The 15,903-nt window shown below is 38.9% G+C and overlaps 1 protein-coding gene across 1 annotated transcript; it reads left to right on the top strand.

The window, feature by feature from the left end:
- Positions 1 to 454: 454 nt before the first annotated feature.
- On the top strand, positions 455 to 15,527 carry LOC125328152 (serpin A3-4-like). Its single transcript, XM_048308414.1, has 5 exons — positions 455 to 561; positions 2,452 to 3,097; positions 9,300 to 9,570; positions 12,119 to 12,266; positions 13,915 to 15,527. Exons 2-5 carry the CDS (start codon positions 2,464 to 2,466, stop codon positions 14,101 to 14,103), a joined length of 1,242 nt encoding a protein of 413 aa, XP_048164371.1. The 5' UTR covers positions 455 to 561; positions 2,452 to 2,463; the 3' UTR covers positions 14,104 to 15,527.
- Positions 15,528 to 15,903: the final 376 nt, after the last annotated feature.

The raw sequence follows: 15,903 nt of genomic DNA on the forward strand, positions 1-15,903 counted from the left end.
CACCCATTAGAATCATCACTGGCTTCACCTGGAGGCAATCAATCCCAGCCATGGATAAGCAGGAGACAAACCAGGCTAGATCACAAAAATTCTGATTGTCATGGTACATCAAGCCTTGTTCTCCTGCCTTAGTGGCAGCAATGCTATTGGAAATTCTGGAAATTATGCAAATTATATTCAAAATATTTCTCTGTAGTTACTTCTTGTACTACTTGACTTGTTCATAAAATAGTAGATTCAGGCACTTGAGATGTATATGAACGTCTGATATTAAGAAACAGTAGATTCAGTTTGAGGAAAATGGGTTTGAATCTAACCAGAGTGATCAGATAGTCATGAATAATAAGAAGTCACGTGTGAAACATATTCAGTAAAGTTAAGTGTCCAGTAAAACTAGTTTTGACATCATACTAATCTCTAGAATTATAATGTGTGAGTCACAGCCCTTAGATGATCTTAACCTTTACTAGAGGATACCGTGCTTTGTGTTCAGCAGCATAAACAACTGAGCAGGGACCTGTGCAGACGTGGTGAATACAACAGAACCCTTTTGAATTCACTGTAAGTAACGTTTTTGGTTTTTTTAATGTGGAAAAATTGTCAAAAACTATATTCAGGACAAAAATTTTCAAATAATCAATTGAGAAATTATCTTGTTCATATTCAAGTTTTGGTTTAAAGCTTCTTGTATTGTTTAATTATGATGCTGTTTTTTTTAAAATATAAAAGGTAACTCCTCTGTGATATTGCCATATCCATAAGGCATAACTCTCCTTAGGAAAAACACTCATTTCTAAGTGTTTTAAATTAAGTAAATTGATGATAATAACAAATGTAGGGCGTGAAATGAAATGGAAGTGGGGACTTAAGGATTGCACTCTAAAGCATCTAGAGAATTTGAAAAAAAAAAGAAACTGTGGCTAAAAGAATTAGAGTGATGGTGGGACAAGTCACAAAAAAATCAGAGCTTAAATATAAATGTGTTCTAGATACGAAAGTGCAATCTGAAAGTGGTTTGTCATGTGGTTCAGGCCCTTCCTAGCCGTAACAGTATTTCTATGACCATATATTCAGAGTGTGAATTAAGGAATATTTAGAGCATCTATTATTAAAGCAGAGATCAGCATTCTGAGTTCACTGGGTTTGGGAGAAGCAAGATGATGGATAGTGGAGAACAGAAATGTGGGATCATGGTGGGAGCTGATAAGGATTCAAAGCTTTTACAAGGCAGAGTCTGCATTTCTCAGTGCAAGTAAAAAACCTTAGATATTTTTCCCCTAGAGCAAACTTTGTTTTATAAAAGGTTCTATAGGTAAAATGGTCACATACCACAAGAGGATGTTTTGGATTTCCAGCTATTCCACATCTTTACTTCTCTCTATTGACAGAAGTTATTGAACCAATTGTGATACAGTATTAATTTTTAGAGGTAAAAGTATTGCCATAGATGTGGAATGAATGGTTTCCATGCTGCTCTGGAAAAGGCTTTCCTGTTCTATCTGTATTTTTTAGTATCTTTGGTCCTCCAGAATTTACTCACTCATCTTCACTTTCAACCAATGCAGGCTTCTCTGCCAAATCACTCTTTTCTATCTTTCTGATGATAAAAACTGTGATTGCTCTAGAGTTTCTCTAATTTTTTTTTTTTTTTTAATTTTTTTAAATTTTATTTTTAGGCGATTTGATTCGGTCACTGGGCTGGACATGCCTTTGCAGGCAGCAGGCACACTTATTTCCTTTTGTTGCTCTATGTATATGTGCATTTTCCCTTTCTTAATAGGCAACACTGTATTTCCAGGGTCTTGGTAACATCCTAATTTCTATTTCTTTCTTTTGTTATTTTTGTGGAAGTTGTTTTTTTCCTTTATTTGTGCTCAATTGCTCAAGCTTTATGAAATCACCGTAAATGTTCATCACTTCCTTATTAACAAGTGCTTTTGCTTTCTCTTAAGTGCCTGCATATGTGTTTACATGCAGTCCATTCAAAAATGTTATGTTTTAACTTTCACAGAAGAGGAATATTGTGCCTTTTTTCTGCTTTGATTTTTCATCTGTTAAATTTCCAAATTTAACTGATTATCCTTGACTGGCTCCCTTACTTTCTGCTCTATAGACCTGTATTTTTGACTCTTTTATCACTTAAAGCCACACTGAAAACAGAATATTGGAAAAAAACCAGTTTAAAATGAATTGTAGCTTAACTTTAATGAGGGCGTCTTTGGAATTACCTCATCCCTCTTGGACTTTAATTTTTATTATTTCATAACCTCTTCAGCACGTTGAGTAATTTTCCAGAGTCTGCTTCCTTGAAATAGAAAGCTTGTTTCCCTCAATTTAAACATCTCAGAGTCACTAGTGCCAAGCTAACTCTGTATAGTGAAGGGATTGACATAGTGCTAAACACAAGGTGAAAAGATTTGTAAACCAAATGTAATTTTTCTTCTCTTACAGAATCACAAAAATATGAAGAAGATGCTTTTCCTGTGTCTTTTACTTGTTGGAATCCATTCCAACAGTTATTGCTATGAGCCCTATCAACAAGGGGTAAGAAACCAGAATCAAAGAGGACAAGGAAACCGAAACATGCCATTGCAGAGTGTAAAGAACAGTGTTTGTCGATTTGCATGTTGTTTCTACAAAGAGATTTCTTCTCGTGAAAACAATGGGAATGTTTTCTTCTCTCCTTTGAGCATCTCTACTGCCTTTGCAATGCTGACTCTGGGTGCCAGATCAGACACCCTGACACAGATTCTTAGGGTCCTTAGCTTTAACCCTCGTGAGATTTCTGAAAATGACATACATGAAGGTTATCATCAACTCATGCAAATGGTAAACAGAAGGAATGGGGGGTTACAGTTGAATATGGGAAATGTTCTGTTTGTGCTTGATCGACTGAAGCCACAAGAAAAATTTTTAAGTAATCTCAGAACCTTCTATGAAGGAGAAGCTTATCCTATGAACTTCAAGAAGTCTGATCAAGCCCAGCTAAAGATCAATGAATATGTAGCAAGAAGAACCAATGGGAAAATCAAGGACCTTATAAATAACCTTGATCCACTTACTGAAATTCTCCTTATTAGCTATATTTATTTTAACGGTAAGATATACATATCATATTCTTCTATTCCATAAATTATTTCCTCAGGTCAGTCTTGGACTTCACCTGGTTTTGCAATATGGCTTTGCAGATGGGCTCATATCTTGTTTTCCTTTTGGTCCTCACTTATATTTAATTAGAAACAAAGCTATTGGAGGTTAGGTTCTACTTGACACTGATAACTTGTAGCAAAATGTATGGCAAATTTTCCCATATCTTTTAATATATAACCTTCTTTCCTTCAGAAGATTAAGTGAGCTATATGTTGAGGAAGGCATTTCTAGGCAGTAAAGCATCTAATCCTATACAATCTAGTGGGATTCAAACACTTTCTTAAATGCTTGGTTGAAATTCATTTCTGTGAATTTCAATCCAGCTGTTATTTTTGTTCAACTAGTTCAGAGTTAAATGCAAAGAATTTTATAAAAGGAAAACTTGTCATCTTATCAAATAGAAAATATGTTTCATCTACAGCTTTGCTGTTACAGTGTATATTTATGTATTCAAAACTAAACATGCAACAATAGCTTTAGTTTCACACTCATGTTCTCCTTATTTTTTTACTAACTATGCCTTTGCCGCTCGCATGTCTGTAGTCCTGGTGTGCCTAGAGACATAGGTTTCAACCTTTTTTTTTTGATTTGCAGATTCTAATATTTTCCAGTGAAGAGATGGACCCACCAGTATCAAATACAAGCCTATTCACAATAAGCTTGTTTTTCTTAATTAACTTGTGCAGTCTGCTTAGATACAGTCTACAGATCTTCCCAGAGCTTTTCAGACTTCTGATCTAATGAGAAGAGGATGATCAAGGCTGTAAGGCTCAATCAGTGGTCTATTAACAGATATTGCATCTTATTTCAAATTTTCTCTTTCTTACTGATTACATGCTGAAAGCAAAGTATTTGTAGTCAGGAAAATAATATTCTGTAATTTACCTGATAAAAATATCATCAAGCTTTTCATTGAAGGGGAGATGGCATATTAGATAATTTTTTAAAGAAATGTTATCCTTTTAGAACTGTTAACCTGGATGCTTGTACTTTCCAATATGAGGCTTCCCCTGAAAATAATTAAGAACTATATTTCTGTTTTGTTTTGCTTTCCATCTGTGTCTCTGCTCCTTGCATTAATGCCTGATGATTTGGCCACAGCTTAATGGAGCTAATTGAAATACAGATGACTGATGTTTCTTAGTTCTCTTGAAAACACACTTCTTTGTTTCAAATAGTGTTTTTATTTAGGCTTTTATTAAGCATCAGGTTCATCTTTCAAAACAGGAAAAAACCTGTTTATTTTTCTTTTACTGAAAGGTGTTTGAAGAATGAGCAATACATTTAGTAGCACAGTGGGGACACACACCTGAGAAACCTTGTATTAAAATAACTTTGTATTACAGGTTACTTTTACATGTTCTAACAATAAGAGTTGTTGGGGTTTTTTATTAGATGTTCAGTTTACCACTGCAAAGATTTCCTAATTCCTCCAAAGGTGGTGGAGTTTCAGTTTAAGATCTCCAATTTTAAAGCAAATGGATTAAAGAATAGCATTAATAGCAATAATATAATAACAATTTTAATCTTGAAATCAAGAGTAGGTTAACGATCTAGAGCTGGGATTAATCTGGAGAGGATTTTTAAACCTCAGTCAGCTGTATAACTGGTCTATACTTTTAGGTGCTTGTCCACTTCTTGTGCATTACAAACTTCTTGCACAGTACTGGTGACTTTTTTTGTGGTCTAGCATAGTACAGAAGTCCTTCTCCAAGGACAAAAGTCTGGCAATATTTTCCTGACTCTGAGCTACTGGACATGTTATTCCACTATTATACACCAGTCCCTTTTCATGCCTTAGTCAAGCTGGCAACAATAAAGAATACTTCAAATTTCATTTTGCCACTTGAGCACTGTGAAACTCTTGAAGGAAGGTGCCTAGAAGGTAGCCACCTATGATAGAGGTGAAAACAGGAATAAGAGTCCCTTTGAAATAGGAGGAAAATATTAATGAATATCATATCTGTCTAATATGTGTGTTAACTGATAGTCATGGTTTGGGACTTTAATAATCATCTAGTTCCAACCTCCCTGAGATGGGCAGGGATACCTTCTACTACATCAGAGTGCTCAAAGAACTGTCCAGCCTGGCCTTGATCACTGCCAGGGATGGGACATCTACAATTTCTCTGTTCCAGCCTCACCACCCTCATAGTGAAGGATTTATTCCTTAAATCTAATCTAAATTTAAATTTGCCCCCTTTCTGTTTACCGTCATTCCCCTTTGTCCTATCACTCTCTGCCTGTATAAAAAGTCTTTCTACAACTATAGGCCTCCCTTAGGTACTGGAAGGGGCTCTAAGATCTCCCTGGAACCTTCTCTTCCCAGGCTGAACAACCCCAACTCTCTCAGCCTGCTTTCACAGGAGAGGTGCTCCAGCCCTCTGATCATTTTGATGGCCCTCATCTGCAGTTACTCCAACAGGTGCATGTCCTTTTTTTATTGGTCACCCCAGAGCTGAATGCAGTACTCCAGATGGGATCTCGCCAGAGTGAAGCAGAGGTGGAGAATCCTCTCCCTTGACCGGCTGGCCTCACTTTTTTTGATGCAGATCAGGATGTGTTTGGCTTTCTGGGCTGCGAGCACACATTGCTGGGCCATGTTGAGATCCTCATCAACCACCAGCACCAAGTCCTTCTCCTCAGGTCTGCTTTCAGCTCAGTCCGCTATTTGTCCAGCTTGCATTCGCGCGTGGTATTGCCCCAACCCACATGCAGGACCTTGAACTTGGCCTTGTTGAACTTCATGATGTTCTAATGCGGCCACCTCTCAAGACTGTCTCACTCTCCCTGGATGGCATCCCTTCCCTCTGGAGGGCATCCTTTCCTTACAGCATATCAACAAAATGATGCCATCTTGGTGTCAATGGCAAACTTGCTGAGGGTGCACTCAATTCCGCTGTTCGTGTCGCCAATAAAGATATTGAACAGCGCTAGTCCTAACATCAACCCCCGAGGAGCACCGGTTATCTCTGATCTCCTCTTGGACAACAAGCCATTGTCTTAAACCCTTCAAATGCAACCATCCAGACAATTCCTTATCCACCAAGTAGACCATCTGTCACACCCATTTCTCCAGTTTAGAGTCAAGGATGTCACGCGGGACAGTGTGAAATGCTTTGCACAGCTCCAGGTAGATGACATCAATTACTCTTCCTTTAGCACAGTTTACCCTTAGGGAAGTCAGGTTGTCTGTCACCAATCACTTCCTAATTTTCCATGTGTCTTAGCATAGTTCCCAGGAGGATCTGCTGCATGAGCTTGCCACCTAAAGAGGTGAGAAAGCCTGATAGTTTCCTAGCTCTTCTTTTTCTTCACTTTTTAAAAATAAGAGCTCTCATATCTCTTTTTCAGTCAGTGGGAATTTCACCGGACTGCCGTAACTTCTCAAATATGATGGATAGGGGTTTAGCTGTTTCATCTATTTCTCTCAGGATCTGCAGATGCATTTCATCAAGTCCATTAACATGTTCATCTTCAGGTTCTCTTTATGGTCTTGAACCTGATCTTCTTCTACAGTGGACAGTTTTTCATTCTCCCAGTCCCTGCACTTGCCAGTAAAGACTGAGGCAAAAAATTTCATCAAGTACCTCAACCTTCTCCATATTCTGAGTAACCAGGTTTCCCATTTTCTTCTGGAGGGGTTTCATGTTTTCCCTAGTCTTCCTTTTATCACTGTCATACCTATAGAAGCTTTTCTTGTTGCCCTCGATGTCCCTGGCCAGATTTAATTCTATCACACCTTTAATTTTTCTAACCTAATCCCTGGAGGCTCAGAAAATCTCTTTTTATACCTCCCAGGTTACCTGTCCTTGCTTCCACCCTCTGTAGGCTACCTGTCTGTGTTTGAGTTCACCAAGGAGCTCCTTGCTCGTCCACACAGGCCTCCTGTCATTTTTACCTGACTTCTTCTTTGTTAGGATGGATCACTCCTGTGCTTGGTGGAGGTCATCCTTGAATATTAATAGAATCATAGAAGGTTGGAAAAGACCTCCAATATATTTGAGTCCAACCTTTGACTGAACACCACCATGTCAAATAAACTATAGCACTAAGTGACAAGTCCAGTCATTTCTTGAACATGTCCAGTGACCATGAATCTACCATATCCCTGGTCAGCCTGTTAAAATGTTTGACAATGCTTTCAGTGCAGAAATTCTTCCTGGTGTCCAACCTGAACTGCCCCTGGAACAGTCTGAGGCCATTTCCTCTTATCTGGTCACTTGTTGCCCAGGAGAAGACCCTGACCCTGACCTGGCTACAGCCTCCTTTCAGGCAGCTGTAGAGAGCAATGAGGTTCCCCCCTCAGCCTCCATTTCTCCAGCTTAAAAAACCCCATCTCCCCCAGCTGGTCCTCATATGACTGACTCTCTAGACCCTTCCCCAGCTCCATTGCCCTTCTCTGGACATGCTCCAGCCCCTCAATGTCTTTCTTGTCATCAGGGGCCCAGAACTGAACACAGGATTCGAGGTGTGGCAACACCAGTGCCAAGTACAGGGGGAAAATCACTGCCTTGGTCCTGCTGGCCACACTATTGCTGACACAGAATGCCAGGTGCCATTCTTGGCCTTCTTGGCCACATGGGCACAGCTGGCTCATGTTCAGCTGCTGTCAACCAGCACCCCAGCTGCTTTTCCACAGGGCCACTTTCCAGCCACTCTGCCCCCAGCCTGTAGTGCTGTTTGAGATGGTTGTGACAAACAAGCTTTCTTGGAGCCCTCTTCCCTCCATGGGTTTATCCCAAGCAGATCTCTGAAGAGGCTAAAGTTTGCTCTCCTGAAGCCCAGACTAGTGGTCCTAACATCCTACTTAGTTTTCAATCAAAGTTTTTTTGAAATCAGTTAGTTTTCCTTGAGTTGATCACTAGATAAATGTTGTTTAAAATTTCAGGACTGGTGTCACTCCTGTTATTGTGCTTTTTTTCCCCCTTAAGCATAAAAATGTAAAAGTCCTGTGTGTTATCTATCTGATGATAGAAGTCACTATTAATGAAGTATATAAAAGTGTATGAAGTATATAAAAGTAGCAACTTTTCCCTGTTCAGAGTATTGCAGTTGTCAATGTATGCTTTCAGAGACCAAGACATGCACTAAAGTCTCATTTCACTTTTTCAAAAGCTATTTAATAGTGCAGGCTATGTCAGATGGTGGAAACAGCAGATGATAATTATTTCATTTGTAACAAGCTGCATAGTAATCAATGTTCAAATAGAAATCAGAAGTCAAAAGGGGTTGCATCTTGTTCCATTGTTTTCTTGATGCCACTTATCTTACTTAGCATCGCTGTCTACTTTTGCCCACTACATTTGATAATACATTGGTTTTGCTCTAGAAGGCAAAATTTACTACAGAAGAGCAAGATTTCTTAAAAATTAAAATAAAAACAAAGAAACCCTTCCAAAACTCCACAATTTTCCCCCTTTTAAAAAATTTGCTCAGCCTCTTAAACGTATGATGTGAATACCTGAAATTTGGCTTAGAAATTCCTCTCTACTAGGGATAAGAATCTTTCAGAGTTTCAATGTAGACAGTTTGTTTGACCATGACTAAGTGAGAAACCTTTGAAAGTTTAATATGGTGAAGATGACAGCGGAAAAGGTTTCTGCTGTTGCTGTTTTGTTTTTTAACTCAGCAGTCTGGTAAAATTAAGTTTTTTATGACTCTATACATCATCAGCTAATGTGAGGTATCAACACTTCTCTGCAAGTAACTCAAATCCCTTAATTTCTCTGGGGAATTCGTCCCTCGTGCCACCCTTTACAAGCCTGTCTTTGGTTCCTAAGAAAGTGAGAGAATCTTCTTTTGAGCTTAGATAAAGGCTGCATTATATGAGGGCTTTACATATAAAAAAACCCTGTTATCATGGAGGAAAAATGCAAGGTAGAACCCTTGATAACTCATCTAAATGAAGGATTTTGCAGCCTGCTGTAAGATCTGAGGGAGTGTTTTTACTTCACATTCTACCTACTGTGTGTTGCTATTGAATTATTCTGAGTATTTAGTAAGATTGTGATCATTGCAAATCGGTTTGTCTTTGAAGCTGATCCAACTGTACCAGTTTCTGTCATCTAAGAATGTGTCCTGTGTTAATATGTCCTATGATTTCATGTCCTCAAAATATCCTGTAACTTTTTCTCTTATATTTCAAGCTGAATGGGAAAAACCTTTTGATCCAAAATACACTAAAATGAGCAAATTTTTTGTGGATGGAAACAAGGCTGTTGAAGTCCCGATGATGTTTGGAATGGGCCTGTTCAAGCACGGCTATGATGAGCAGCTGTCTTCCACTGTGGTGCAAATGGATTACAAAGGAGGTGCTTCAGCATTTTTTATTCTGCCTGATAGAGGAAGAATGAGTAAGCTGGAGAAAAGATTGTCTTGCGAACGTATGTTGAGGTGGAGGACATTAGTCACAAAAAGGTAAAATTCTGCAGTTCTTGGTTCAGATAGTAGGCAAGGAAACAAAGGAGCTGGGGTATAACACAGGGTCAGTATGTCATTTTTAGTTCTGCTTTAATCTACAGAAGAAATCCCCTGACCAAAGTTGAATCTGGCTCTTTACTGTGTTTTCACATTCGGTACTGCACACACTGAAAACCTTCACAGATTAGGACTTTTGCTATTTCTGCATTTTTTTTCCATCTTCAACCCTCAATAGGCCCAAGTTTTTGGACTTAGACCTCATCTCACTTTTTTGTGGGGAGGTCTTCTGCCTTCTCCTATTTACAAGTAAATGCCTACCCCTCCAGCCTTTTTTCTTGTCTCTTTCTTAATTTCTGCCTATTAAAATTAACAGTAATTGTACAGTTAATGCTGAAATAACAACTTCCATTCTGCAGTTGTGAGGGCAAAGATCAATGATAAGGGTATAGAGCAGAGCCATTTATCCAGGCTCTCTGTGGACTTAGGAAGGCAAAATTGCAGTAAGCTACACTCAATTCAAGGTAGCTTTGAGACTAGAAGGCAGAAAGTGTATATGCTTTCAAAAATTTGAGTCCTTACATTCAGTGTTGTGTATGGCAATAGTCTTTCTTAAAATATGTGTACAAGCATAGGTACAACACCTTTACAGTATCAAGCCCTTGTATTCATTCATGAATTTGATGTGTCACATTAGTGACCTTCACACATAGACATTTGAAAATCATGTTTTAGATGGTCCCTTCTCAAGACAAAAATTACGTCTGAATGCAGGAACCCAAAACTCTGATTCACTGTTAAATATTTTTAAAGGAATCTAACTTCTTTTTCATATGGGGGTAAAAAACAACAACAACAAAACCAGGAAGAACTGTGTCATTCTCTGTGCACCTTTACAGTTTTGAAACTTCTGGGAGTAGCTATGTGGTTTGTGACTACAGGACAAATAAGATGATGAATCAAGATCCTTATGAATAATTTTTGCCAAAGAATTGCCTTTACAATCATCAAGATGAATACTAAATACAACTGGAGGGATTTGTATTCCTTCTCTCCATCTTACAATATGAAAAAGAATCACTGTCAAAGACAAGTTTGTTTCATGCTCCTTCCTGTTTTTCACCATAATAAGTCTCCTACAAAATAATGACACAAACTCCTCCTTTCCCCTCTAGTTTTTAAAGCAATTAATTGCATCTGCTATTATTTGGAGTCTCTGGGAGGTCTTAATAAAGGAAAGTATTCTATGGAATAATTTAAAGGCTGTGGACTACCTATGTTTGTCACTTCTTTGCCTGTAAACTGATGTTGTTATTAGTGGCAGAAGTATTGTGAAGGACATCTTTCATTACTGTTGGCTGACAAAAAGGATAGTGCTGAAGTGTCACCAGTACAGACAGCTGAGATCTTTTAAATGGCTGAACTGTAGAGAAAACATCACTTTCACTTCTGGAAAGTGTATCCCGCTGCTTGCTTCCCTTAGCTGGTTGCGTTGCTACTGTCTGTCTGTGGCTTTCCCTTTCCGCTACATTGGAAGCAAGTGGGGGCTTCTGAAGGAGTGTCTTTAGGAAATAGGAAGGCAGATGATTCAGTGATAGCTGCATCCTCATTCAGGACAGCAATCAGCACAGACAGAAATCAGAGAGAAGTAAGAGATCAGCAACCTGTTATCAATCCACCAGCACTCTTGTTTCTGGATACAGCCACAGTTGCATTAGATGCAGGTGCAATGCTGGAGGTATGGGCCTTTTCCTTCCCACCTGCCCACTGGATGACTTTCTCTTTGGCTAGCTTCATTAAGTGCTCCACATCTCCCTGACCTAGAGCCCTGGAGAGTTGCCCTGGTTTCTCACCAGAAAATAGAACCTAATGTCAGCACTATCACTAACCTGTGTCTCATTATGCTGCTTCTAGCTGTAAATGTTGGGCTTTACTTCTGAAAAGTAATTGCTAGACACTTATGGGAAAAACAAGGAAGAAATGAGTCAGAAGCATAGAGCTTTGGTTAATTTATGGAAAGCAGCAATCTAGTCACTTAAAATTGAGTAAGTCAGACACTGGGCTTGACACAGAAAAATAATTATCTATTGACTAACTACATCCTGTAAATGTGCTTCTGTATTTTATTTTGCCGTGCCTTCTATCACTGCTTACAATTGTCCTGCTTCTTCAGTGGATATAGTTTTGTATTCTCTGTCCTGTTTTATATGATAAATACACAAGGCCAATATTTTTCCCCAAAAGTAACCAGTTAACTTGAATGTGTTCAGTTTTTTTGTGCTCAGCTTGAGACACCTAAAGGAATCTCTTGTTCACAAGGTGAATCCTCTGCATCCTCAGTAATGGCTCATGACTAAGGTGCTTCCAGCAGATTGCACAAAAGATCACTAACTTCTGAAAATGTACATCTCCTATGTAGGCAAGAGAGGGCCTGCAGGCAAAATGTCTTCAGGGAGAAAGCAAAATCAATTTGTCTCTTGTGAGTCTATGTTATTCTGTGATAACTGACCAAATGTTTCACCATATTCTTGCACTTCTTTTCTGGCAGCTCAGTAAATTTATATCTTCCGAAATTCACGCTTTATGGGACATATGACCTAAAAGATACCTTATATAAAATGGGCATTATGGATCTATTCACTGATAAGGCTGACCTCTCTGGGATCACTGGGCAGCCCCAGCACAGAATTTCCCAGGTAAGTCATACTGCTTTTAGTTTTATGGGGTCATGGTTACAGATACTTGCATCACTTCTGTACAGCTATTCATGGTGCAAAACTCATATAAAGAGGCTTTGCTTCACATGAAAAGGCAGTTGTTGGCATACAGAGTATTTTGTCCATGTTACTTGCACTGTGTGTGCAATTGGGTTGGAGCAATTTACAAGTCTGTAATTTTCAATCTAGGTTATTTTGACCTGCATGGGGCAACCTTATAAAATAGATATGACCAAATCATCATCTATCCACACCTTGGTACCCTCCTGCAGGGTGTTGTTACAGTCACTGCATGGCCGCCTCTGTTTGTGTCTGACTTCTTTAGCCTGCTTGTGTGCAAGTAGAGAGCTGTAGGGTGTATCACTGCTTGTATTTTATGGAGGTAAGGGGACAGGAAAAACACTGCTTGCTTTTAAACTGTTTGGGGGAAAGGAAAATGCAGTTATTGCAAACATTTGGCTTCAAGCATATGAACAATAACTGCCAGGTCTAGGCAAAAGCTACAGATAGGTCATGCTTCAATAAACCTAGAGTTTAAAGCTGACAATCAGTGCAAACTTAATTGTCTAATGAAGAAAACAACTGCCCTCATGACCTCAAGTGGACATTAGTGATTCAGGATCTGTCAGTGTCTTGATATTGAAAGGTAAAACTTTTGTGTTTCTCTGCTTTAACCCTCCATTTCTGGCCCTTCATCTTTGCCCCCATTTTTCCCAAAACATGAAGAAACATAGGAAACATAATTTCAAATTTCTATTCAATGGGCTAATCTGCATGCTATTTCTTCAACTAATATGAACTTCAAATACACAGTTAAATATGATCTTACTCTGTTAACATTTGGTCTAGCTGTACAGATCTCCATGAGTTGGATGCAAGGAATAAGAAAAGAAACAAAGCAAATATTTTCACTGGCAGGGACATGCCCCTCCACTGGAGTGCAAGGTTTCCTCTCTGGGGATAGAAAACTGTGCTGCATGTAGCTTGCTAAATTTTTTTTCCCCCCTAACTTTGCTGTCTTTAAGCAGTGGACTCACACCTGTCCATCTGATGCTTATTTCTTACTGATGCCTTTTCCTGGTCTTAAAATCAAGAATCAAACATGGTTAGAAGGGAAAAAGGGATTTTACCAGTGTATATATTTTAAGGATCCTTAGGTGCACCACGTCCAGGTGAAATGCGTTGAAATGCACACCACAATGCCCACCCCCAGAAGATCTGGTATAACATTATAGGTCTTACTAATTAGCATATCTATCAAAAATTCCCCACTCAGAGGCTTGAATGAGCCCCCCTCCCCAAGGAACCTTCCCCTGGATGGTTCTGTCTTAGTTTACAGAATGTGTTCTGGAGAGGACCTTGGGGTCTGGGGCACACTGATCCCTAACTACGAAGCTTCTAAAATGTTTAGTCTCCTAGCTTCACAAAAGAAGTCTAAGAATGTAGGCCAAAAAACACTAAGAATACAAAAGCTATAAAGAGGTATCTAAAAGGGGTATAAAAGAAAAGGCAAAAAATCATCATGGTATCATTACCAGTAACTTCTTCAGGCACTTTTAACTCTCATTCTTATTTAGATGACTAGTTTTGTACTCCTTTGATTTGTAAAATGTCTGTTTCTTCACAGGCTATTCATAAGGCTGTGGTAAAGGTGGATGAGACTGGCACTGAAGCAGCAGCTGCAACAGGCATGGAAATAGTGCCTATGTCCGTTCCAGTTATGGTTAGATTCGACAGGCCCTTCCTAATGGCCATAACTATGGAAAACACTATGCTCTTCATGGGAAAAATTGTGAATCCTCTGAAAAAAGATTAAGTTAATGTACAAGTTAGCTATGTGGTGATGACCACTCTTAAATCAAGTATTAGACCTGATGAGTATGGCATGGCTACAGAGAGGCTCTCCACCTCTTAACTGATGTTATTCACTGTTTTTTGTAGATGAGATTCTTCATCAATTTAAGTTGTCATAGTTTCATAGTTGCATGTTTGGTTAGGCCTTGCTGCTTTTTTTTTTTTTTTTTTTTTTTTTTTTTTTTTTAAGAAGGTTGCATTCATGCAGAACTGTCGTTCGCTCTGGGACAAAATAGGCCTGTGTGATACTGACAGCATTGATACATCCTCTAGCAGGGAAGATGAGGAGCATGTGGGTGGAGAGGGTTGTGTATGTCTGCTTCTTCCCTCATGGCTGCCTTCTCTCCTATTTTTTTCATGTTGACTGACAAATAGGTATAAGTTATGTCACTTTACTATTTGTGTCCATTCTCCTACCAACATGAAGTTCATAACTAGCATAGACCTTAACATGCATAATGCTTATTACCTTGCATAGTACCATTGTTGTCCCGTGAGTCTCTTACACCCTTGCCTGCCAGCTGTTGTCCCAACTTGGCTGCTGCAAAGGGGTCTCAAAGAAGGTGTGTTTTTCCCCTGCAGATATATACTCCCCTGCCTACCATTTCTGTGAAATCTACACTGTAGACTCATTCCATGGCAAACTTTAAAGGTTCTAAGAATTTGATCTAAGAAAAGAAGAGGTAGATGTGATCTCTGCAGTTTGGTACCCTGGAGCCAACCATTGTGAATCAATATAGCTCAGAGAAGCCAGAAGACTGCTTCTAGCTTATGCCTGCACCTAAAGTAGCTTCTAGAAGTTCCCAGGCAGCAGGAAGCACAAGCAATCTCCCCCTGGTGCCAGTGTCTGCACCATTACTCTCTGTACCTGGGAGATTACCCATGTTAGTAAGCGCCATTCCAGTATTGTTTGTAGGATCAAGCACCCTACCAATAACACCCATATCCCATCAGTGGCACTTGCCATGTCTCTTGATATAACCCCTTCTGTGTCCAGACTGTCCAGTAATACAACATTGGTACTCCTTTTCTCATCCGCTTCATGGTTAGTATAGCCACAATATTATAAAGAGCTGTTTTCACTATTAAGAGACACTATAATCAGTCACACTCATAATGAACATGCTTATTTTATTTCTTTGTTCACTTTCTTATCTATTTTTTTTCTTCTGGTTTTTACAATATCTATCATTATTTTATTTCTTTGCTCACGTTCCTGGTATATATCTGATCTCTGGTTGCAGGAGGGGTAAATTATTGACTAAAGTGGGTTAGTCTGTTAATAGATATTAAGCACTTACACCAGTCTTTGTACAGCCTTGAAATATGCAGACAAATATACTATGGTAGAACAACAACAATGAATAAACATGACATTAAAAAGTTTCTAATTTTGCTATGTTACTTCTATAATTCAGAGTTAAGACTTAAGTATGGTTCAAACACCTTTTTTTTTAGTGTGTCAACAAATAATTATTAATTTACTGCTCATATACATTAGATTGGCACAGTAATGCCAGTAAGGATTTTCAGAAAGTCCTCTGCCTTTAGCCTGAGCAATAAACAGTAAGTTATCTCTGCTAGGCAGAGAACCTTTTGGGAAGGCTGGGCATTCATTTCATGCAAAGATGTTTATTTCAAAGCCTTTAGAAAGTGTGCTGCTTCTACTTGATCAGGTGTGTAGCTTGTGTGTAGCTTCTTCTCAGCTCTCTTCTAAAAAGCTCTCTCTTGACTCCCTCTAATAGCTACTTTATCAGTCTTG

Source organism: Corvus hawaiiensis, chromosome 6 (assembly GCF_020740725.1).
Source record: "Corvus hawaiiensis isolate bCorHaw1 chromosome 6, bCorHaw1.pri.cur, whole genome shotgun sequence".
Taxonomy (NCBI): domain Eukaryota; kingdom Metazoa; phylum Chordata; class Aves; order Passeriformes; family Corvidae; genus Corvus; species Corvus hawaiiensis.

Coding starts and splice junctions, on each gene's coding strand:
- LOC125328152 (XM_048308414.1), top strand. CDS start 2,464: ATGAAGAAGATGCTTTTCCTGTGTCTTTTACTTGTTGGAATCCATTCC. Junction 9,571..12,118: donor AGGACATTAGTCACAAAAAG/GTAAAATTCTGC, acceptor CTTTTCTGGCAG/CTCAGTAAATTTATATCTTC. Junction 12,267..13,914: donor CCCAGCACAGAATTTCCCAG/GTAAGTCATACT, acceptor GTTTCTTCACAG/GCTATTCATAAGGCTGTGGT.